Source organism: Aspergillus foveolatus, assembly GCF_047715535.1.
Source record: "Aspergillus foveolatus strain CBS 279.81 unplaced genomic scaffold BDW70scaffold_138, whole genome shotgun sequence".
NCBI classification, from domain to species: domain Eukaryota; kingdom Fungi; phylum Ascomycota; class Eurotiomycetes; order Eurotiales; family Aspergillaceae; genus Aspergillus; species Aspergillus foveolatus.
This window is the reverse complement of record NW_027396202.1, coordinates 342-25,016: the sequence shown is the minus strand read 5'-3', so window position 1 is coordinate 25,016 and position 24,675 is coordinate 342. Positions and strand designations below refer to the sequence as shown.

General features: G+C 48.2%; 6 protein-coding genes across 6 annotated transcripts; 5 read left to right on the top strand and 1 right to left on the bottom strand.

Moving 5' to 3' along the window:
- Window positions 1-1,487: 1,487 nt before the first annotated feature.
- BDW70DRAFT_166564 (ABC transporter ATP-binding protein) lies at window positions 1,488-5,881 on the bottom strand (the record flags this gene model as incomplete). Its single annotated transcript, XM_073742017.1, has 11 exons — window positions 1,488-2,183; window positions 2,233-2,423; window positions 2,475-2,590; window positions 2,641-3,170; window positions 3,222-3,391; window positions 3,448-4,198; window positions 4,257-4,403; window positions 4,474-4,753; window positions 4,820-5,476; window positions 5,529-5,716; window positions 5,780-5,881. 11 exons carry the CDS (start codon window positions 5,879-5,881, stop codon window positions 1,488-1,490), a joined length of 3,828 nt encoding a protein of 1,275 aa, XP_073590944.1.
- A 1,317-nt stretch (window positions 5,882-7,198) lies between these two features.
- On the top strand, window positions 7,199-9,164 carry BDW70DRAFT_166562 (fungal specific transcription factor domain-containing protein; the record flags this gene model as incomplete). The annotated part of the gene is made up of 5 exons (XM_073742016.1): window positions 7,199-7,367; window positions 7,462-7,712; window positions 7,762-8,169; window positions 8,286-8,485; window positions 8,601-9,164. The coding sequence occupies 5 exons, from the start codon at window positions 7,199-7,201 to the stop codon at window positions 9,103-9,105; spliced, it is 1,533 nt and encodes a 510-aa protein (XP_073590943.1). The 3' UTR covers window positions 9,106-9,164.
- A 1,249-nt stretch (window positions 9,165-10,413) lies between these two features.
- Window positions 10,414-14,669, top strand: BDW70DRAFT_154435 (uncharacterized protein; the record flags this gene model as incomplete). The annotated part of the gene is made up of 10 exons (XM_073739852.1): window positions 10,414-10,497; window positions 10,552-11,560; window positions 11,896-11,973; window positions 12,029-12,058; window positions 12,088-12,160; window positions 12,206-12,326; window positions 12,392-12,417; window positions 12,484-12,633; window positions 12,681-13,327; window positions 14,392-14,669. The coding sequence occupies 10 exons, from the start codon at window positions 10,414-10,416 to the stop codon at window positions 14,667-14,669; spliced, it is 2,496 nt and encodes an 831-aa protein (XP_073590942.1).
- A 1,010-nt stretch (window positions 14,670-15,679) lies between these two features.
- Window positions 15,680-16,164, top strand: BDW70DRAFT_22189 (uncharacterized protein). The gene has a single exon (XM_073743529.1). The coding sequence runs from the start codon at window positions 15,765-15,767 to the stop codon at window positions 16,026-16,028; it is 264 nt and encodes an 87-aa protein (XP_073590941.1). The 5' UTR covers window positions 15,680-15,764; the 3' UTR covers window positions 16,029-16,164.
- A 2,262-nt stretch (window positions 16,165-18,426) lies between these two features.
- On the top strand, window positions 18,427-19,516 carry BDW70DRAFT_166558 (uncharacterized protein). The gene has a single exon (XM_073742015.1). The coding sequence runs from the start codon at window positions 18,446-18,448 to the stop codon at window positions 19,472-19,474; it is 1,029 nt and encodes a 342-aa protein (XP_073590940.1). The 5' UTR covers window positions 18,427-18,445; the 3' UTR covers window positions 19,475-19,516.
- A 3,964-nt stretch (window positions 19,517-23,480) lies between these two features.
- On the top strand, window positions 23,481-24,305 carry BDW70DRAFT_154432 (uncharacterized protein; the record flags this gene model as incomplete). Its single annotated transcript, XM_073739851.1, has 4 exons — window positions 23,481-23,502; window positions 23,669-23,694; window positions 23,778-23,880; window positions 24,166-24,305. The coding sequence occupies 4 exons, from the start codon at window positions 23,481-23,483 to the stop codon at window positions 24,303-24,305; spliced, it is 291 nt and encodes a 96-aa protein (XP_073590939.1).
- Window positions 24,306-24,675: the final 370 nt, after the last annotated feature.

The window sequence follows — 24,675 nt, the reverse complement described above, 5'->3', positions numbered from 1 at the left end:
CCAAACAAAGAGGTCTTTGACGCTGAAGCCGAAGCAGCTCTTGCTGGGGTTAAAGCAGCTTTTACAATGGACACAGCCTGCTTTGCCACCAACCTCTGGGTCTGCCTTGACAATCTAGAGGTAGCCGCACGGCTTTTATCATCCTTTACTGGTTCATCTCAGGAAACTTTTGAATCCTTCCAATCCCTAGCTGGAACCTGGCTGTCGCGGGAGAGGTTTTGGACACCGATGAAGGCTCTGTACAGATCTGCTGGGTTCCAGGCCACATGCAGATACCTGAGAACGAAGCAGCTGATCAAGCTGCAAAGAGGGGAGCTGCTATGAACCCTCCCTCCTCAAGCAGGTACTCGTACGCCTCCTTAAAACGCAGGGCGAAAGCAGATGCCTTGTCGGCTTTACAAAGATACTGGCAGACTGCAGCCCCAAAGTCTTATCAGGAACTCCAGATCACCACCTCCCCCCGGTGCCCGGCGGAGCTGAAGCTCCCCAGGCCCCTTCTTGCCCGGATTCTGGCTGCACGTACGGGGCATGGAGACTTTGCAGAATACCATGTACGGTTGAACCATGAAGACACTCACCTTCTCTGCCGCTGCGGCGCCAAGAAGACCCCAATCCACTTCTTCTTCTGCCGCATTGCTAGGAGACGCCTACCCCGACCCCCGGGGCCGCCTTCTGAGATGATCCCTTACCTACTAGGCACTCCAAATGGTGCAGTCAAGCTGGCGATCGGCGTCCCGGACATGGCAACGGCCATGAAATATATCAGAAGTTACGATGTCAAAATGCTCAAAGAGGCTGGAGTGGCTCAAAGTTCAGAGGAGGTGTCTACGTTTTTGGGTTGCGATACGCCCGACAAGGGGTTTGACAGACCTTTGTGGGAAGCCGTCGTAGCTGTCCCTTTTGTGGAAGACCCAGATGGATACCTCATTGAGATAATCCCATATTGAGCTATATTCTGGTATATTCGCAGTAGTGTCGTATAACATCGTTCTGCACAGACACCAAACCCTCGACCCGAGACTGCTTCACCTGGCCGGGTTGTGTCATGGACTTGGGGCTATACAGCATCTCGTAAATATTGGCCTGACATCGCGACGTCTCGATCGATAGAACAAAGTATGCGAAAACCGGCTCAGAATACAAATCATTGGTTGATGGCCGTGGTGCCATCGTATCCTAGTCAGGAATTGTTGAGGGTGTCAAAGCAAATGTTTGAGTCGTACGTTAATTGATATTACGGTTGGAGACTTATTTGCCAGCGACAAAAAATTCATTCCATCAACCATGCTTAGAATATGCGTCGTATTACCGTATTGGGTAAGTGAAGTGAAGAGAAGGTCAAGGGCGATGAAACAAATAAGAAGGAAACAGTACCTAACTGAGTCTGTCACAATCATAGGTCTATTTATTCAAGAAAAATACCACTTACATCCCATCTATCTCTAAACCATCTTCAGATATTACGCTACGGAGCCCACAGTAGGGACTCAAGCTACGCTGCCCCTGCCGAGGCTCTCTGCGTCGCACATCTGCTTGTACATGCCGTTCTGCCTAATAAGCTCGTCATGCGTACCAGCCTCCTCGATTCTACCCTGGTGGAAGACGCAGATCTTGTCAGCATCTCTAATGGTGGAAAGTCGATGGGCAACAGCTATAGTGATGCGATCTCCACTGGCGGCAGCGTTCATCAAGGCTTTCTGCACGGCTCTCTCAGACTCGGTATCAAGGGCTGAAGTCGCCTCATCCAGCAAGATGATACTAGGGTTGCGGATGAGAGCACGCGCGATGGCGATCCTCTGTCTTTGTCCACCAGAAAGCTGGCTACCTCCCTGGCCACAAAAGGTGTTGAGACCTTCAGGAAGAGAGCTCACAAAATCCCATACATTGGCTGCACGGCAAGCTGCTTCTAGTGCATCATCCCTGACAAGCGCTTGTTCCTCAGGACCGATATCAAGTCCCGCAACAATGTTCTCACGGATACTGCCAGGGAAGAGAGTGGGCTCTTGTTGAACGAGAGCGATTCTGCTGCGATAAAGACGGGGACTGATCTCGGTGAGAGGAGCTGAGCCGTCAATGTTGATGGTGCCACTTGTGGGATCGTAGAAGCGTTCAAGGAGGGACACCATGGTACTCTTTCCACAACCAGAAGCGCCGACAAAGGCAACAAATTGTCCACGGTCGATCTGCTCAACGTTAGCTTGATCTTCCCCGCATATATCGAGGTATACTGACCGTGAGACTAAGGTCCTTGATGACTTTTCTTTTTGGGACAAGAGGGTAAGAGAACTGAACATCTTGGAAGCCAATGGAACTTCCACCATCTGCAGGACCATTTCCTTTGTTCTGATCTGTTTCCTGAATGATCGGCTGCAGGCTGGTGAGCCAGAAATAGTAGTTGGCAGCAGAATTTGCCTTGGTGAAACCTGGAGTTATCGTGTTAGAGGTGTTGATTGAAATAGAGATGATGTACTGACTGCTTGCAAAGCTGAAGATGACGGCAGCGGCCTGACCGGAGAAGAAGACACCCAAGAAAGATATAATAAACTGTGGAAATGTGATTTCTCCTTGCGAAACGAGTTTCGATCCGAACCTATAGCACTGAGTCAGTAGTCTACAGCAAGAATAAGACCATGTACTCACCAGAATCCCAGAGCAAGGATGAAAAACTCGATCGATTGGGTCAGAGAGAACCAAATCATCATGGTGAAAAGAGGCAAAGTCGAGCCCGAAACAGCACTATCTAATTCTGCGGTATACTTCTCCAGAATACGCTTCTCAATCGCAAGCGATGAAACAGTCCGTATGGCGTTTACACTCTCGGACGCTATGGAAGCACTTGTTGAAAATCTCTTGTCAATGTCCGTGTTGAGCTTTGTCTCCAGGCGAATACGGGCATATCCTGCCAGTAGAAGAGGAGGCATGCCAGCAAAAACACCAACAAGGCCGAGCTTCCAAGCATATGCAAGAGCAAGAATGCTACTGGAAATGATGTTGATGATGGATTGAAGGACCAATGCCACGTTGAAGCCCATGAGTTCCAACACAGCTTGTGACTGGGTGTCGATGCGACTGACAAGAGCACCAACGGTGTTCTCTGGTCTATCAAAAAAACGCAAGTCTTGTCTCAGCATACTTCGGAAAAGCCCTTCCCGGACATTCTGGCTCAGAGACTGGGGTTCAATTTAGCAGAACGGTGATCCAGTCTCTTTTCCCGAACTCACCTGGGCAATACTGTTCGAAATCCATCCCATAACGAAAAACACCACCAAGGCTCCTAGGCCAATGACGAAGTACATCAAAGATACAAAGTCACCACCTTTGACTAGGTCAGAGGATGTGAAGACATCCATGACTTCGGAAAGTAGCAAATTCTGTCCTGGGTAAACAGCAGCTGCGTCATTTGGTTAGAGTCTATAGCTGATAGTGGCTGTGCAGTGGCAGTCTTACCTCCAACAGCACAGGCAATGGATATTATAACAAAGTAAGCTCGAAGCTCAGGAGCCGACATGATCATCTTCCAGATGGTATACAGAAGTCCTGTAGACTTATAAAGGTCAAAATCTTCCCTGTTCATTTGAGAGGCGAGGTTCTCGTTGATAGCAGAATTGGATATTTCGAGAGATTGAACAGTCTCTATCGCTTCGGTAGATGTTGTCGATTCTTCGTCAGATGTCCGGGTATCCAGGTTCCCCTTGCTGGTAGACAAATTCTGGGCTTGGACTAGCTTGGAGTAGGTGCCGTTGAGGGCCACTAGATCATCATGCTTTCCCTGCTCAACAATTTTGCCCTTGGACATGACCACGATGTTGTCAGCATCTCGAATGGTGGCCAGTTTGTGAGCAATGACCAGCGTGGTCCTGTTCTTGGAGGCACTGTCGAGTGCCTTTTGGACTATACCTTCGGAGTGTGGGTCGAGTGCTGAGGTGGCTTCATCCAACAAGAGAATGGAAGGGTCAGAAACAATACTTCGAGCTATGGCGATCCTTTGCTTTTGTCCTCCTGAAAGAAGTCCGCCTCTCTCACCGATGCGTGTGTCGTATCCTTCTGGGAGGTTTTGAATGAACTCATCTGCAAAGGCAAGCTTAACTGCGTGTTTGACACGTTCTTCTTGGTTTTCTCTGGAAGCCTTCTCCCAAGGAGTGCCAACGAGACCATTGACGATGTTCTCAAAGACAGTTCCGTTGAACAAAACAGGTTCCTATGGAATATAAGCATCTAGGGCAAGGTGATGTTTCCAGGGTTGACTTGGAACACACCTGTTGGACAAGTCGCATTGTTGTACGAAGCCAGGTGACGCTCAAATCCTTCAGGCTGACTCCATCAAGTTTGATGTCACCAGTAACAGGATTATACCATCTTTCCAAAAGACCAACAACAGTACTTTTCCCTGAGCCACTGGCGCCCTATTGAAGTGTTAGTCTCCCTTCTCACACGCTATTCTACAATAGCTGAGGGAGGAGAATGGGGACATACCACTAAAGCTGTGACTTTTCCAGCCGGAATGGTAAGAGAAAAGTCATCAAGCACTTTGGTGTCTGGTCGTGTTGGGTAACTGAAGCCGACAGACTGGATTTCGATGACACCAGAGATTTTACTGGGCTTCTGGCCCGACTCGTCGAGAGGGTTGATGTCTGAGGTCCTGTCAATCAAAGCAAAAAGCTCTGTAGCGCCAGCAGCAGCGCGAACAAAAGAGGAAATGTTTGGAGCAATGCCATTGATCGAGGTGGAACCGATGATGACCGAGAAGAGGACACTGTTGGTAACCATGGTCAGCTATTTGTCGAGAACAGATGTGTCAACCAGATTGCAGGACACTTACGTGAAGACGGCACCGATGCCCTCTACTTCCCCACGAGCAATCATTCTGATGCCTTGCCAGAACGCCAAACCCATACCTGCATAAATGACAAAGTACTGCCAGGCAAACATAACACCATACACACCGGACTTCTTGCGACACAATTGTCGTGAAATTAGAAGAAAAGATTTGTACTTGTGCATAATTCTTAACTCGAGGTTGAAGGCTTTGATCGTGCGGATGCTTGCGAGGGATGTTTCGGCGTACTGAGCAGCTTGAGAGATGACCTTCAAGTTCTTCTCATCGATACCTGCGTCAATCGTAGCCATGGTACCGATGACCAACATGGTTGCTGGCATGATGCAGATGAGGATAAGGGTGAGCTTCCAGTAACTGATGAACGCGATGATGAAAGCCGCTATAAAGGTAGCTAACGACGCGAAGAAAAGTCCCAGTTTATCTGCGACGCCGGACTGGATCAACTTTCCATTGGATGTGCCCTGCATGGATATAGACCCAGAAGTCCCGTGATCGAAATAGCTGACCTCTTGGCTGAGGGCTGCTCGTAGGTAGGATTGCCGGATATTATTCGTGACTCGGAAGGAAACGTAGGTAAATAGCGTCGAGTATAGGTAAGTGCAGCCTAATCTAGCAATGCCAATGTATACAAAATAGAGCCTGAGAGAATATCAGCTGGGGCCAAGGCGAAAAGGGGTGAGTGAATATTTACGAATTCGTGCTGACGGCAGCCATGAACCCGTCTGGATCTGTGGCAATACGTGTGGTGTCGCCCATGACATCCATCAGTTCTCCTATTACGAGGTTCATCATTGCCATTGCTACACCGGAGCCGATCGCGGCGAGGATGCCAATGATTTCGAGGGCGCAGTCGAGGGGTTGACAATAGGTAAATATGCGCTGTAGTAATAGTGTTCAGCAGGATTGTCGTGCCAAGTTGTGTCGAGAACAGTCTTCCCCTACCAAAAACGCAGCGAAGCCAGAAGTTGGCTTCTTGTCAGGTTGGCGAGAGCTCTCCGGCTGGTCAGCCGCTGTCTCATCCGCGACTTGATTGATTTTCTCCATTGCGACATGAATGCATGCAAGTTTAAGGATTATGTGGTTATAAAGAAGTATTCGATAGAGGAAAAAGACAAGTGATGGGCAAATATCGCGTGTAGGCCGCAATAGTGGAGGAAAAGGAGTGTAAGAAACAATCAGCGATTGACAATGTCAACCTTGAGTAGTAGAAATAACTAAAGAACGTGCAAATACGCTCCCTTTTAGCTGTCTGTAAGATCAATTGACATATACCTCTTCTTTAACCCGTGATTTTGGTGCGGTGCGGTATGCCAAGAGGCCGTCACCGAGATATCACCATATCGGAGGGCGGACTGCCAAGAATCCACAATACCGCGGTCCACTCTCACTTAACCTCATTAGGTGTAAAGCCAGTCATGCTGGAAAGTTGATTGGCTCATTCAAGGATTGCTGAGACCCATTTTACAGCCTAGCGTTGATCCCTGGCTTTTGCTCTCCTGTAATGATTAACATCTACAGCTTGCGGACCTCTTAACTTTCTTTCTCCGCCATCGTCTTTAGGCAATTTGGTGGGTTTCTGCAGAATATTTCAGCAAAATGACCACAGAAAAGGATGAAACATCCCCTTTATCTGATCGGGAAGTTGATGAAGTCCGGCATGACGAGCAGCAAGATGGCGGTAGAGGCGTCACTTTATCCACCATTTCAGCAAGTTACCATTGGCCTTAAGCTCTGTTTCTTTTACTGACCGAAGTCTTCCTGATTATAGTGTGATAGGTGTCGCTTCCGAAAGGTACACATTCATTCATTCATTTATTCAAAGCCTATCAGGAGCACTCAGTCTCGGTTTCTAACCTAAGCCCTCATTCCAGGTACGCTGTGACCGGAAACATCCATGTACCTACTGCGTCCGCACAGGTCATACTTGTACCTACCCACAAAGGCATAAATTAAAGGAGAGGAGACAACGCGTCTTCATATCAGAGATATAGTAAGCATATACGCACGCAGGCTCGTTACATTTGCTAAATACAGCCTTCTAGTGAGAGGAAGATTGATCATATCTCACAGAGACTAGAAGAGTTTGGAAATGTCTTGGGGGCTATCCAAAACTCTACTCAGAGTGCTATACCCGCCGCTGCTCCATCAACGACTCCATCACGCGCGACATCGACTGCATCCGCCGCACCGGAAAGTGAAACGACATCTACATCATCAATCGATCGCCTCGGCAACAAGCTCCTTACTCCAAAATTGGAGCATCAGGGAGAGTCTTCCCTCTCATCCCAAGCCACCTTTGCCAATGAATTTCTTGAAGATGCCATCATCAACAAGCCGAACGGTATCGATATCGCTGCTGAGATGTCTTCTGTCTTGGAGACTCTGAGAAAGGCTTTGGGAAGGAACTCAAACCACCAGGAACATGACTACCTGTATCCTCACGCTAGAGCCCTTGAGTCAGGACTCAATTTGCGCAACCTTCCTATGCCACCTGTCGACAAAGTTTTCATCTGCCTCAGAATGACCAAAGGTAATAATGACAATTACGCCTGCCTCTTGTTTACTTACCTCTTACCATTGTGTTATAGAGAACGCTCGAGTTCGGTTCTTTTTGAACAATGAAGCAACCTCCTTCAGCGACTACTTCCTCAACATGTATTCGCCACGGGAGGCGACTCTTGCTGATCTCATCATTGTGAATGGGGGGCTCTATTGGATGTTTCGACAATGTAAACACGCCGTCACAGATCCCGGACAAAAGGCCGACTTCGAGGCGCAAGCTGTTATCTGCCGGGACAATCTTGAGACCATTCTCGCTAATTTGCCATTTCATCAACCTTCCAAACTTGAGACAGTCAGTTCTATGATAATAGCTGTACGTAATACTGATGATCTGTCTTAGCGTGATACTAAAACAATACCAGTGCATATACTGCCTCGAGACATGCAAGCCATCCGCGGCCTGGGGTTTTGTCGCGGCTGCGTCACATATGAGCCAGAAGCTAGGCATGCACAGCAAGGTGACAATGGCTCAAGATCCCCCAGAAATCAGGGCGGTCAAGATCAAACTATTCTGGCTAGTTTACGTGCAAGAAAAAAGTCTATCTCTGCGACTCGGCCGGTCATCAACCATTCGCGACAGCGACATCACAATTCCAGTCCCAGGTATTGACTCGCTCTCAGAGATAAGCTACTTTTCGCAACTAGACAAGATGAAAGACCTGGCTCATTTACAAGGCAAAATTTACGACCAACTCTACAGCTCTTGTGCTTTGGCGCAACCGCAGCATATCAGAACCAACAGGGCAAGACGTCTTGCGGCAGAGCTAGAAGTGCACACGAATACGGAGGGGAGAAGTGAGGTATGGGAGCCCAAAGAGCTTTTACCGCTTGCTTTATCAAGATGTATGTCGATACCTTTGGCGACCACCTACTGACAAAGCTACAGAAACTATACGCAGATGCTCTGCGCCAGGCTACTAGCAACGGGTTTCTAGAGGCCTTCGTATGCACCGGTAAAGTGATTCACTTGTCACTGATTTGCTTGGTTTATCGAGCCATACCACCCGAAGCAAATCAGGGCACCATTTTTGGAAAGGAGTGCATTAGCAGTGCTCACAAGGCTCTAGAGGCGCACAGAAAATGGATGTCACTTGTCACTGAACTTGACGATGACTTTCTTGAAAGCTATGTAAACATGCATGTACACCCGCCCCGTTCTGGCTAGGATACACCAATCTCTAACCCTCTTTCACTCTTACAGGGCCCTATTACATTCGCCGTTTGTTCCCTTCATTGTCATCTTCTGCCATATCATCGAGACATGCGACAAGAGCAACCTTGATCTCCTCGAAAGCGTCATCAAGACTCTACAGTCTGCTACGGATAGCGTTCCTTCTTCTGGAGTGAGGAAAGAGTATCATCTCTTCAAAGCTCTTTACGATGCCGCTTGCAGTTACATTGAAGCTAGATTAAGCAAGGCCAATCTCGGACTTCGCTTGTGGGCAAACACGTCTTCGTCCGCAGACTTGCTGTCACCAGCTCACCAACAGCCTGTCATCCTCACGCCAATGTCTAACTTGCAAAGTTCACAGACGACCGCCAGGATGTCGCTAGATGGGACTGCTGAATGGATGCCTCAGTCCTTCGAGACGCCTGGTGGGGCCGAGCTCGATCAGTATGGCGCACAGCTTGGAAATTGGCTGCATATGAACAACCAGATGACGAGAGCGTTAGAAGACAGCTACTTTTGGGAAGACCTAATGTGAGGAGACTACATATGTAGCATTACTTCAAGATTCAGGGACAACATCATGCTGGTCACCACGTAGCACCCTCGAATCTTAATCTATACATACTGCATTGGCGCAAGTGCACTAGACCCTGGGTTTCTCTGTAGCTATGTGGAAGACTCCACAGAAACTGATACTTAGAGCTGCGTATCGACTGAGCGTGCTTAAAGGGTTAAAGTGAATGTGATGAGCAGCAGCAAATGAGTTGATTGATTATTGTTCTTTTTGTGCGAACACTCTTTCCGTGTAAAAAGCCTGCTTCCTCTTCTTTAATCCCGACCTTATGCTTGCCTTTCGTTGCATCCTCTGCGCTGCATCGACCACAGTATTGACCAGCCGCATCTTCGCTCCTGGAGGGACGGGATGATGGAAGCAAATAGATACCGACGGACTGACCACTAGTCTATCCCAGTAGCCAGGCTGTCCAATTGTGAATGGTGAGGTAGAGCTAATATTGTCAAACATGGTTGATGCTGCACCACAGTGTGGAACTCCATCCTTGTTGCACACACTGTGAAGTCTCGCACGTTTAACACGATGCTGGACATTGAGGGCATGGCGCTTTCCCATCTGGCCGCGGCCTACAACCCCGATGTTCAGTTTCTGTTGTGTAGTTGTCATTGCGACCCGATGCAGTGAAGCACTGGCATGTAAGTCCCTGAATCCTAATGGGAAATCCGTGGGACCCAGCCATTTAAGGGTGGTTCTCTCTTCTCCCCAGTCGCAATGCGGCCTGCAGCACCTGGAGATTGAATCCCGGTTTTCGGCATTTTCAGTATGCAGAAAATGCCGAAATCGTCTTGACCCAAAGATCAACGGAATCCTTGGACGAGGTATTTCGAATCGATGCCCTGGAATAGCTTCTTCCTCTTATGTATATTTTGCAGTTTGGGGGCCCTTCAGTTTTACCTTGCATGCGTGTATAGTGGATCCTTCACCTGGTCTATATCTCTCAATTGTAGATACAATCAACCCCATATATTCATCCCTACCGGTAGTTAGAAGGCTAGTCATTGAGGCACCATCTTCGGCGTAGGCTGCCATCAGAATCGTCTACGGAAATAAATCATGCAACACAGGCGAATCATTGCTCTCCATATTGCACACAATAACTCGTTGCATGGGCGAGATAACAGGCAAGAGACCTAAGGGCGGAATCATTAGTCATCGGGATTTAACTTCCGATCCGGATAAGTTATCCATTGCTGACATGATTAATCCCGATAGATCGACTTCGTGGGAACTCTACTGGCCACCAGCATCGCCACCTAAGACCATCCCAAAATGCCACCAAAGCAGAAGAGTCTCAGAGCATTGCGAAAGCACGTGACTACGGCCTGCACACATTGTCGGGATAGTAAGGTGAAGGTACGCAGAGACCTACCCCAAAGGGTATGATCCAAAGCCCGTTGACTCAGGCAGTGCGACGGAGCGACTCCAACATGTAGTAATTGTCACAGTAAAGGGAGACCGTGTTATTACAAACAGAGAGATGACAAACAGAAAGTTCCTGTCCGTGTGGCCGTTGGGCTTCTCGCACAGAGAGTCGACAGTCTGGCCCAGTACATCAGAAACGCTGGCCTGCCGGTTCCGAAGCCGGATGAACACAGCCACCGAGTTCTAAAGGGCGTCTTGGAGGCTCTGGAGCTCAAATGCGATGACCTGGCTGTTGAACCTATACAGGCCTTGACCGGGGTCGAACCGGCTCCGTTGGCCAACCCTGTGGAAAAGGAGCTATGTACGCGTCCGCATGCCGGTTCTATTGCCCTGCGTGATGAAAATGGCACTGCGGCATCGCGGCGTACAGCTGAGACATCTCCTTTCTTGACTGCAGGCAATGGTACACCCGGAACTTCTTCCCGTGAAATAATATCCTGGCCGGTCGAGAGCCGGCCGTCCGCACCTGTAGTGACAAGTGATGGGGCAGGCCAGAACGAGCAGTTTGGATCGGACCCTGAAAGCGATGATGAAGTCACGAACCAGTTTTCCTGTCGACTAGGGCGGCTACAGCTGACCCATGATGGTCAGCTACGGTATTTCGGGTCATTGTCGAATCTAACACTGCTGGATGCGCTCGTGGACACAACGCCACCGGTCAACGTCCACCAGGACACAACAATGCTTTTGGAAAATGCCAATCTCAATAGAGACCCAGACGAGACTTTTGAAGTACACCTGCTGGAATTATATTTTTCCTGGCAAGGGACTTTCTGGAAGTCTCGAGCGCAGAGCAAACACGAAGGGCAGGCAAACCAATACTATTCCCGGGCTCTCTCAGATGCCATGTGTGCTCTAGGCGCTGCATATGAGTCCAAGTACCGTCCTGGGTTTGTGGTGTTTCCACGCTCCCTGGCCGAGTATTTCGGTGACCGAGCGAGATTGCTGCTGGAGCTAGAGCTTGGCTGTCCTTCCATTACAACAGTTCAAACGTGTCACGAGCTAGAGTCGTAGATACTAACAAGTAGCATTGGACTAGAGAAGAATTCGCTAAAGAACTAATAAACAGTAACCGTCGAGCTTCTTATATGCTTTGTTTGAATGGCAAGCTTGGTAGCAAGCTCGGACCATTAGACTCCGAGCGTGTTGATCAGTATCGAGCATATTGGTCACGTTGGTCACGTTGACCATGTTGATCACGTTGATCTTGTTAATCCTGTTGATCATGTTGTTGATCGTGTTGTTGATCATGTTGATCATGCCCAGCATGTCCGGCTTATCCGGCTCGTCGTAATTCGGGCAATGCTCGAATCAAGACCTCGGGCGTAGCTCGTCACAAAACGTTGGTCCTCCTCAGCAATCATGAGGCAGCCTGCACGCAGGATACCCGCGGCTGGCTTTATAGTGGTAGGCTCGGATTGAAGTACTACCGACGTGAGGATGTCGTGCTAACTCGCGAAAGGAATGGCAATGTGGCTAAGCCTTGACCTTGGTTTACACCTTGACATGGCCCTTACATAGAGAATGGGACAATTTCCAACCAGGATGCTGAGGTCCGGCGGACGATATTTTGGGGTGTCTACTTAAATGAACAGTAAGTAACGAAAGCGACGGAAATGCTCTGTAGCTTATTTCCTAGGTTCTGGGGTTGCTACTTGGGACAATCTCCTCAAAGTTGGATGGATGCCGTGACAGTCCAACCACCACCTTGGCCAGACCCCCTGCCTCCCATAAAATGGAAACCGTATCAAAATACCTCCGTCAGTCACACAGGCCTCGGTTCCTTCCAGTTTGCTCTGTCGACAATGGATATAATCTCTATGAGATCATGCTTCCTCTTACTGATATTCTGTCAGTATTTTCGCCTGAAAATTTAAATCAGTAGGCAAAGACGTTAATGGCTGTGTCCAAATATAGCTGTTCTGAAATATCCAAGCTTGCCTTACAGGAGTTTACCGCAACAACAGTAGATAGGTTGCGATCATGGAAGGTTGATCTGCCTCTGGAAGTGGGCATTGACAAAGCTTACGGCTCTCAACCGCCGTTACCCCATATTTTGATACTACAGTAAGACGATCGCCGAGCAGAAGTAAGGAAGAGACTAACTCCATCAGTATGCAATACCATCAGTTCATGATTCATTGCCATCGCCCATATATCTCGAAACAATATATCCAGCCTCATCCCCCTCGGGGCCCCGGGCCGAAGCATGCCCGAAGAATGTGCGTGGAGTCCGCCATTGCCATCGTTGAGATCCTGGAATTGTATGAAAGGGCATATGGCTTCCGACGTGCTAGTGTATCCATCATTTACTATATATTTTCCGCCACGCTTATCTTAATCTTCACTACAGTCCCTAGTCGGTACGTGTCTCATGAGCAATTACTTATGAACCACCTGGGCACGTGCTTCCGCGCGCTTGATGATATGAGCACTTGCTTTGAGAATGCCAAACGGACAAGCACATTCTTGAGGGCAATTCATCAACAGTGGCATGTCCAACGTCAGAGCTGGGATACTCGAGGAAAGAAACGAAAGTTGGCATATCCGTGTCATGACCTGGAAGACACCTCTCGCTTCATGGATGTTAATGCAGACCCACCCCTTTCCGCCTCTGACGATCTTCCATTAGCAATGGATGAATATGGGCCTAGTTTAGATCTAGGTGTGGATGGGCTTATGGCTGCGTGCTCACCATTTTATGCGTTTTCAAATATCCATTCTATGGATCATAACCTGTGCAGCGTTCTATTCAGTAAAGGTAATTCGACTCTTTTATATGAGCTAGTCCCACTCAGAATATGTATTCCTCCGTGGGAGGGAGAAGCAGGTTGGATGTGGTATACTTGGCTTGGCGTTATGAAAAAGGAAAATAAGGATAACGGAGACGTCGATTCCTCATGGACAAGGATAAACTTTATCAGCATAATTAGGTAGCAAATGTCAAATCTCGGTTCGGTCTCCTTCACGGCCTGACTTCTGGGGTCTATACCTTCCCGAGCATAGCATGATCCGAGATCAAAGGCTATGCCTCCATGAACACCCAAGGAAGTGTTCCGTCAGGTCGCCAACTTCTTCCGCTCTTGACTACCACATGATTCGACTCTGTCGTAAATATGAATGAGACATCACCGAATTGGAACTTGCGCATTTTATTTGCTTTGGTTGATCGACGGTTGCCTTACAAAAGGCTGACTCACCCCACACTACACGTCATAACCAATTCGTCGGCAGTGGAGTTCTTCGCTTACCAATCAGCTTCAAGCTTTTGTACGGGGTGGCTCCGAAGACTTGAACAGGTTTGCGACAATTCCGGAATATGAAACCCGGCAGGAACACCACGTTCGGCTCGGAAGGGTTATAAGGCCTCGGCGGCTCGTTACCGAAATAATTTATCCATCTCTATCCCTTCTACAGTATTGTCCATTTTCATAACACATCTGCTACTGTCGCCCTCTCCCCCTCCCTTTCCATGGCCGCAACTGCAAAACACGCGCTAATTTTTGGAGCGTCCGGGATCTCCGGATGGTCCCTCCTGAACCAGAACTCTCCAATATCCCACAGTGACGGCATTTAACCGCGTGACTGGTCTATGCAACCTTCCTTTCTGCACAGAAGACGCTCTTCGCCTGGACGATCACCGTCTCAACATCGTATCCGGTATTGATTTGACGCAGCCTGTGGAAGCGGTGAAGGCCCTGCTCAAGGAAAAGGTGCATGATATGGAATCAGTTGACGTTGTTTTCTTTTGTGGTATGTCTTTGCTTGGTAACTTATTCTCGTGAGGCTTAAGACACTAATTACTATTAGCTTATATCCAAACAGATGATTTCCAGTCGTTGCGTAAGGTCAATACTGGCCTCCTCCAAGCTGCCATCGAGGCCATCTCTGCTATTGCACCGGAACTCAAGGCCGTCATCCTGCAGACCGGTGGCAAGGGATATGGACTGGAATTTCCTAAGGAGGTTGACATCCATCCTCCTCTCCATGAGAAGATGCCCCGCATTCCGTCCCCTTGGAGAGAGAACATCTTCTACTACGACCAATATGATCTTTTACAGAGGCTGTCCCAGGGCCAAAAGTGGACCTTTTCTGAGATCTGACCAGATGGGATTGTCGGATTTGCTCCTGGATCCAATGCCATGAATATGGCATACGGAATTGCCTTTTATCTGACTCTGTATAGGGAGATCAATGGAAAGGACGCTAAGGTGCCATTCCCCGGTCGGGCGCATGGCTATCATACTCGACATACAGACACTTTTCAAGATACTCTTGCGAAGATGGAGATTTTTGCTGCTCTCAACCGCGACAAATGCCCTAACGGATTGAGCTTCAACTGCGGCGATGGGGAGCCTGTCACCTGGGCTCAAGTTTGGCACGCAGATAGCCATGATTTACGAAAGAAGGTGCTTGACGGAAAAATCCATCAAACGATGCAAACTTGCTTTGCAGATGGACCCTAACAACTGGAGAGCATCCTTTTGCTGGGCGGAAGTTGTTCCATCGGAGGAAGCGGTTGAAATTTTGGAGACAGTTATCCGCCGTCAAGAGAGTGACTCGAAATGGATACAAAATCCGGCTAATGTGGAGGGTCTCGCTGGCCTGAAGTACAAGCTGGGCAAGCATTACTAGAACATGAAACAGTATGATCGGCCATTCCGGTCCTTACTGCTTGCATGAAACTGGTCGCTAGATGCATTGACAAAGCAAAGACTATTTTGTGTCTGTTTAGGGACGCGGATCACTGGTCGACAATTTGCTCCTTCATCGAGCAGTTTGCATTGATCGATGACAAGAAGCACCTGAAGAATCTGATGTTAAGCAATGCGGTTGGATTGCGGATGTACGACCTTATCTGGAACACTGCTGCCGCAACCAAACAGTTCGGGATCGTGGATACCGTATACAAGGCTGGGATTGCACGAGATGAAAAGAAAAACAACCATGAAGGGTTGCTCTTGTTGCGCTATGCGTACGGAGTCGGTCTGAATAACCAGCCCAACCGCGAGGACAAGGTGATCTGATTGTGGGAAACTGTCCTGCAGGATGATTTCCCCAAATTAGGGCTAGACCCAGATGAGGTCTTGCCTGGTATCTATGCCGCCTTGGGTCGTATTTACCTTCAAAAAGCCCTTGTCGCCAGGGACAAGTCGGATGCGGACTCAGTGGCAGACTATATTAGGAGGATTTCAGATATGGTACCAGAGGAAGTGACCTTATCCCAACTTTGGCTCCCTCCCCAGCTCTATCAAGCCCGATATCATCATGTCGACGGCAGTGAGGTAAAGGCCCGACTGATAGTGCGGACTCTGGTGCAGGTCGCCCTGGAGCTTTTGTCAGATGACGACCAAACCAACGATGTTGAGGCGTACGGCAAACTCGTTTATCTTCATTCCGCTTGGCGACGCGAAGAACGCGGCCACGGCCCTGTCCATGATGGCGCTCGAAAAGCGAACTAACCAAGGTAACGGCCTGGAGTATGATATGCACATGCGCTGCTCTGGTGACTGCGACTATGTCTGGAAATATCCTGATAAGACCTGAGTGTGCAAAGATTGCATAGCCGTGTTTATGGAGGTAAACTGTCTGAAAAGGTTACGAGAGAACAAGCTGGAGCACAAAGTTTGCAATCCGAATCACAATTTCCTCGAGGTTCCCAAGTGGGACGGGGACCGAATGGAGTCGCTACCCAAGGGGATGGTCCCTTGGGGAGACCAGAACCTCCCCTTGGATGAGTGGAAGCAAGAGATTCGAAAGGCGTATATTGAGGTGGGTGCTTGATGGACCTTGCGTTCTTGTTTTAGCCAAGGCGGTTGGTTGTAGATCGACGGGCAATGCCATTAATCATATAATGCGACACAGACGGCCCACCTGGGCACGGCGCAATGAGATTGGCAGGAAATATAGTCATTTCAAGTGTGGTGCTTTTACAGAAATATGTATAGCTGGATCATTCTCATTGATCCGAGAACGACGGAAGGGAGAATTAGCAGGAGATTAGCAGAAGATCGGGTAGAGAATGGTAATCCTGGATGTAATACCCGATGGATCTGAGCTAGAGTGATATACCTGATTTGCAAAAGCCTTTGATCACTTTCATCGAGCTCATTCGGCGGCACATACACAACATGGCCGGTTTACGCAAACTCATACCTCTGGTCAGAATCAGAAAGTATACGAAGGTTCTGATGAATGGGATGCTCAAAAGCCATAGCAGTGGCGATTTTGTCTTACTTTGCTTTAGTCTAGAGCGATTGTCGGCTCAGCAACTTGCTGGTTAGGCCGAGATTTGTGAAACAGACAATTGTGTCCAGAGGCAAGCTGGCTGTATCTGAATGCAATTTCTTGATGACAGGTCTCCCTAAAGACTCTCCTGGATGACCCCAGCTAACGCTGTCAAAGGAGACTATCCTGTTTTCTAGCGTGCATGACTTGCGACGCTGAGTTCGGACGGAAAAGAACTGTAGATGATACTGCGAGTAGTTCCGGCCAGCGCCGATCTGGATCAGGCTTAGCCAGCAGATTTTATCCGACCCACATCCTAAAGAACAGGTCATTACCAGACGCTCCGGCAGGGGCACCGGTCCAGCCATTGACAGGTGTGCCACAACGTTATGTTCATCTCACTGAAGTCAGTTATTCTGGCTCTGCTATGAGGTAGGTAGGATGGGACAGACCAAGCATAGACAGGACAGCCATCATAACGCATGCAAGATTCCAACAATAGATCCGAGGGCCTATTTCCAAAGTCGAAATCCATTATAGGAGGAAGTCAGTGGATTCAACAAGCGAGCCTGACTAAAAGTGGATCAGCGCAATACGTCATTAGGGTTACAGTAACAATTAAGGAGTATCATGATGACAAACAGTTTCCAGAAACCCTGTATCATACTACCTGCAATGATCTTATTCATATTATGGCGCCATGACATGCAGGGTATCCCATCTGATATCTCACCGGAAACCTTGAAGACGGTGGTGGTGTTGTCATCTCACATCCTGGAGCGGGACCACGTTCAAGTTCCGTTTGCAGAAACAGTGACTACAGAGTCGAGACATTTTTCTGAAGCAGTGGTGACCTCTGTGGCTAGATAGAACAGAAGAATATTGCGAAGATATTGTAGAAAGTGGCAGACTGAACTTATAATAATCCACATCTTGAGAGCCACTATCTCTGCGCTGTACCATTTGCCCCGCTAGGCTTAGAAAGTTGGCAAATGGACCATGGGGGGGCGGTGAACTTCGGTTCATCGTGATCTACAAGCCACTGTGGGGTTCCATTGCCAGTCACGGACATAATACATGTTTATGTTTCGAGTGTTGAGTAGTCAGCCACCCAAATTCTGACTGTTTGCCCCGACCAATCTGCTCTACTTGCAGATTTGCAGAAGGATGAGAGTTCTGCAAAGTGATAGTCTGTGCGTACGAGAGCACAGTAAGGCTGCAGACTTTGCAAGGTTTTAAGGTTCTGATAAATACTCAGCCGAGCTAATGAGGCGCAAGTTGACATCATAAAAAAGTGTCCAGCGAATAATCCGCGCGGTTAACACCACATTGCCCCAGCGAGTTTTACTCATGGCAAAAGACGAAAGCTTGCTGATAGGCTGATCTGGCCACCAGTTGTCCCCGCTGGGCGACTCGGAACTAGCAATCGCCCTCCACCATCAAATTGTTGATCAGCGAGGAGGGGATCTGAGGAAGTCAGAAGAGGTACTTACGGCTTACCCCATTTGGTCAGCACAGGGTGCAGCAGAAGGTATAAATATGTCATCCCGGCCTAAGGTGGTTTGGTCCATCTTCTTCATTATCAGTTTCTCCCACCTCACTAATTGGTGGTCTTCTCCCTATTGAAAGAGCCCGTAAACTTCCTACCGTCATGGTTTACGAATTCGCCGGCGTGAACCGTCGAGCCGACGGAACCTACTACTACGATGAAGATAGTATCCCTAAAGTTGAGATTCCTATGGCTGAACGATCCGAAGGAACATACAGGCTCGACAAGAAAACTATCGACGAGTGGTTTGGCTTCACCAAAAACATGCCTAAATTGCCCAAGTTCATGATTTTCAACGACCTCCGATATGGGCCAACACACCGCGAATTAAAAGGCACAGATACCACTTACTGGCACTATGTCTCCGGCGGGTTTGGTGTCTACGAGCCGGTTGAATGGGTTCCTACCGTGGACCTGATCCGTTCGATTCCGAGAAGCGCACTACCCGGGACGTTTACGAAGAAAACGGTCAAGACAACGAAAACCAGATTATACGGCAGTGTTGGTTCGCTTTTCACCGTCTCTGCCGGCGCCACGTACGCGGCGATGAAGGTCGATGCCCAGGTCGAGGTTAAAGGGGAGGCGTCGTCTGAACTAGATACCAGTGCAACGGAGACGCTTCTTCAGGAGGGCCGGATTGGGGACAAGCCAGTAGTTGAGATCATGCTGGGAATGAACATCCGCGTCCGGCAGGTGTACTACTGGCGGTTCAATGAAGAATATGACCTTTGGTACCGGTACTGGTTTAGCACGCGGTGGGATATGCAGCTGAAATGGGAGTATGAAACCAGTTGGCATAGTGGCCCTGGCTGGAATGCCATCCATGTCCCGGACAGCCAGCTTCGCAGAGTCAATAAATTGGTTCATCACGCGGGTATCTACTACCAGCTCCTGCCCGTGCTGAAAAACGGCCAAATCGATGGTCTCCACGTTGCCATCTCTCAGCCAGGCTGGCAGGACTGGTATGTCTTTACCAATGGTACCGGCACTCACGAGGTTCTGGGCCCAGAGACCAAGGCCTGGGAGGCTATCCAGCCGGTGGCTACTCTGCTAGCCGAAGGGGCAAGTGGTCCAATTCCCCCGCCTAAGACTACTGAGCCTCCTGAGCAGACGACTCCTCCCAGTAGCTAGCTATCTTACTGCCTGTGATCTATCCTTGTGCGTTGGCTGTACCGGGTTCATAATGGTCAGAATGCAAGTCACATATTGGTTTTGCCATGGCATACTCTTTGTAGATGGAAGTAATAACCCTCACCTCACTATTGTATTCAGAACAGATCCAAGGAAAGCAAGGTGTTTGGTCAGACCGATTTCTCTCCATGGCAATACTTGGACAATTTAGATTTACCAAACTCAGAGAAGACCGTCCAAACGGGCTGGGGAGCCGAATGTCTCCTCTGGGGTGCAATTAGGGTGTGCCTGCCGATCGGCCTGTTCCCTAGAAAATCTATATCATATGCTGTGATTCAAATCACAGTAGGAGGAGGCTTTACTGTAGAGCAAATGATTTCAATCAGATGCATTATAGGTCGTATAAATGAGGTAACATGTCATCTTAGTGTGTGTGTGTGTGTGTGTGTGTGTGTGTTCCACAGCTGCGAAGCACGTGCGACAACATGTCCCGCCATTCCCTTGAGACAAAGGCTGCCAGGAGTTAAGTCCTGGATGTCGCAATTAGCTGCTAGATCTTATATACATATAAGTAATTTTGGCGTATTCTTAGCTGCCGCGGTCAAGGTGTGGCCTGCTTTAGCAGGTTAGATATCGGTGCCAGCTGCATAGTCCGCCGTCCTGCCACGACCCGGCCTATCCCCGCTCCTATTTTTTTTCCTTTTTCGCATATAACACAGGAAGGAATTAGAACAAGAAAGGGAAATTAAATTATTTCAGCCTTGCTGATCGTGGGGATGTTGGGGGCAGACATTTCGAAGAAACGAGTCTCCTCTAACCAAGCAGCAAGCTTGCCTGCGACTTCGTGAGTTCCCAGAAGGAAGGGTATCATTTCTGAGGGAGGTCCTGAAGGTCGGGGAGCCCTTTTTTCCGCTATTCGGCAGAAGAAGAAGAAGCGGGTTGGTGACTTTCTTGCTCCGCATCACCATGCTCTGTACTAGACGCAAGGACCCCTGCTAGGAAGGGTCTTGGGAGGCGTAGCTCTACAAATTGCCAAAGCAGATATTGTGGCGGCTTTAGCTTGTCGCTTTGGTGAGGCATAGGGGAGTTTGTCTGATAAAGGGGTGTCAGAAGCAGCATCCTCCTTGCTTTTTCCAGGATATGTGTATGTCCATGGACCCAGCAAATCCGGACTGGGCCATTGTTAGTAGAAGCATGTCTTTCTCGGAGGAGCCAGATTGAGTCAAGCGTCCGGAGAGACTCAAAAACCTCTTGGGATGAGCCTGTATATGGTGAGAGGAGGCGTGTGGCTCCTTCTAGTTTGTCTAGGCAGACCCATTAGTTTGTGAAAAGCAAGCCGTATGAAACTGCATGCCTGCTTTTAGTCCAGCCAGACGTGCTTCTGCTTCTGCATCAAAGGCCCCCCGTCGTTGAAAGGTCTTCGATGGCGCTTCGGCGGACTGACATGTTGCCGCGGGGTGTGGTGTGGCGAGGGGATGCAGGAAGAGGGAGAAGTGAGGGTGGACGCTTCTTATTATTGGAACCCGGCATTGCGCTAAGAACTGGTCAGCTCATTTTGACCAGATTTAGATCTGCTCAAAATACCCCATACAAAAGCTGATGCTTTTGTTTCTGCGCATACAATTAGATCTACCTGTGCTAAGCTACTGGCACCAACCATTGCATCAGAAGAGCCCGTCTACTCATCTACATCCTTCAAACCCAAATTGGCTTCCCGACCAGCAGTAGGTAAGTACATACCTTTCCTTTTTAGTCAAAAATCCAGTAATAACCCACTCATTGTTGCTTGTCTCTATAATGCTTCCCTGCTGTTTAGTACTGCTAGCTTACATTCCTGCAAAGGATTAATAGTTTTGATGCTCCTGGCGGCGTTTAGCGATGGTGTTGAAAGTTGGTACTCCTAGTAAGTATTATCTTTAGTGTTTTGTTTGGGTAATGGCCAATAGTTATCGGGTATAGGCGTCTGCTTCTTTGGACCTCCTCAGTGTTGGCTCTTGTCTGCTGCCTTTTGGGAGGTCACTCTACAACTTCTATATGCTTGGGTCAGTAAACAAGCAGATAGGCAGTATAAACTGGTTGCGTGCTGTATTGAGTTGTCAGCGGCGGCGTGTTTTCTTCTTTTTTTGTGAATAAGGACAATTGGGGTATGGTTTGATGTGACCGGACAAAAACAGGGCTAATTAGTCTATCGTTTACCTCTTGTCATACTATTATGTACTGCGAGCAGGAAGGATGGAGAGCAAAATGTGAACAGCCTAGCAAAGCAAAGGAGTCTTGTCAAGATAACTTAGCCGGACTTTGTATGAAGGGTACTAGAATATGTTTATTTCCGAGAACGCTGTACAGGGCTTCCGGATACCGGTGTCAGTAAGAAAGGTAACGCAAATCACAAAAATACTCTTTTAAATCCAAAAGGATATTGTACATAAATGGTCATCGCGTTCTGTAGGCAATTCAGGGATCTGCGAGTCTGATGTGCCCTCAAACCTACTTTCCAGTCATATCCCTCCCTAAGGCTGAAGGGAGACCTAATCAGAGCTGCAGTTTATCCATTATTGAGACACCTTAACCACGTAGTACGAAGGGGTGAAAGTCTGACCGTAGAATATGGCAACGTCCGGGGACTAGTTGCCATTTCCTAGCGAGGTTGATCCGTTTCTGTAAGCAAGCCGTCGCTTGAGGTGCCGCTTTTTCGGATTCGCCAAGACATCGAATAGATTTAATTGGGCAAGCCAAATTGACGAATTCGTTCTCAAGACAGTCAATAGCTAGACTACTATTGTAACTGAGAATCGTCTTGCGCATAACCACACCAGAAAGGAACACAGCGATGTTAGTATAGGCTGGATTAAACCAGTCAGTACCGGCTGAAGATATTGGCGCGTTTTGACCCGAACTTGTTCTGAGTCGCCGTCCACATCACTGGTGGGAATAGGCAGCTGATTGCAGAAACAGATAAAGTGTCTGGAGTGCGTGATTGACATCCCTCGCAGTCATCTTACAATGCGGTCTCCACCTCATTATTCATAAATCTATTCTTCAGAAATTGTACAGCCACGCAATGAAATGTATGCATATGACATAGAAGTGCTGTCGCACGCGATCTGTAAAACTGAAATGGTGTGGGTTCCCGCTTGTCTCCATCTAAATCTTTGATCTCTTCCAGACTTGGACGATCTATAGAGTAGTGAAACCGAGGGTAAGTGAGGAACATTTATCTTCTAGTAGCCTGGCCACATTGTGATTCCCTTTTTCTGTGGCCCATGTTAATGGTGTCCGACCGTCCTTATCCAGTGAATCTGGGTTAACTCGTTGGTCTGCAAGCAGTAGCTTGACCACAGCCACATGTCCATTTGATGCTGCCCATGATAGTGGTGTTCGACCAATATTATCATTTGGATCAACCTCAGCGCCATCCTCAAGAAGTAGCTTGACCACAGACCCATGTCCATTTGATGCTGCCCTTGATAGTGGTGTTCGACCATTAAGCTCCTGCCAGATGGGTTTGCAGGCTATTAGTGAATTTTGGGATTGTGGGATGTTTACCTTGCAGCTGTTTGAGAATCTGTCGAGTTGCTGTTTGGAGCAGCAATCGTGGACCGCCGAAAGTAGGCAGGAGGGTCGTGTCGTGGGGACTGCTGAGGCTTCTGGTATAGGCGGCGCTATTAACTCTGCAAGCAAGGTGGGCGTTTTCAATGCTTTGCTGGGGGATGATCGGTGGCAAGGGAATCCTATGCTGGAGAGTCTGTTCGATTTACTGCCGGAGCTGTTTTTGCCTGAATAGGCTGTGGTCATCTCTCTAGTGCGTGCTCTATAACGGGCAGCCGGGCATATTTATTGCAGCATGGCAATACCAGATGACAGTCCCCGTTGGATAGAGTATATATTGGTTCTATCTGTAGTCAGAAAGTCAATTCCGGAGCAACACCCCTTTGACAAATAACTCAAGGAACTGACACTTTGTCTATATGTACGGCTATATGTCTGACAAATAATTATTTCAAATATGGGTGACAAACTACCTACCAGTTAATAACGGTCGCTGTAAGGTCTACCCTTGATATTTTATATTATTACACGGCATATATCATCAAACAATTTTTAACACTCATTGTGAACCCATTCCACAAATTCCTCGAAAATCTAGAAAGTGCTCGCGGTGCCATGTCAATTACCCATGTTGTCTTTTACAAGTCAAGCAGAATGCGGCTGTTGAGGCTGTTCATAATGCGCGTTGAGTACTCTTTCCTTACATATCTGTCATCTGTTCCCAACACAGGTGCAATAATTAATAAGATCTCAGGCATGCAAGCAGATGCTGAGTCTAAAGGACCGCTGCCTCCATCTGTCAACAGGCAAACCATATATCCAGTCAGCGTTGGGTGGAAAGGATAATTCGCCGGAGAGTATTATGACCTTATGGCAATTCGAAGGGGAGGATGCAATTGTGTTCTCACTGATGCTAGTTGGGGAGCTTTTAACACTGCTAGCTACCTATTCCAAGCCTCCCGCAATTGTACAGCAGACAATAAGATACGTACATATAGCCATTCATCCTAAGCACCGTGCTTAAGATCGATGAAGGGGTTCGGTTTGTAACAGAGGGCGCGCAGGTGAGACTACGATTCTCTGGTTTGGAAATTCTGGTAGGAAGAGAGGTTGATCTTCTATTCAGTGTGTTATCATACAAGCATTCATTGTTGAGTTTGCAGTAGATACAGACAGAGGCTTTTACATTGCACAAGACTCTGTACATCAGGAGTTTGTCAGAAGCTTGGATGGATTAGTTGAGACGGCTCAAGTGGTTGATTTTACTCCTGGTATCCTCTAAAGTCAATTCTTACTGGCTGGTGACCAGGTTGGTATAGCCAATGGAAATGTAACTGGTGGTGCCAGGTGCATATAGACAATATATAGAGGATGGATGATTTAACCTGTGTTGCAGTGAGACTTTTACTACGTGTAATGGTCTAAGATCATTCACTCGCTCGTCGTATCTCATTCTCCATCTAGCTTATAAGACGTTGAGACTTTGATAGAGATCCTGGAATCGTCAGAGCCCTCATCTTTTTCTTCTTCTCTGTGGCAGTTATGCGTTATATGATGATTCTTATGATGAAGCTTGTGTTGTGGATACGCTCAAAGGGGAAAGGGCAGAAGGAAAATGTATCGACTACACGAACGTAGCCTACTAAGGATCG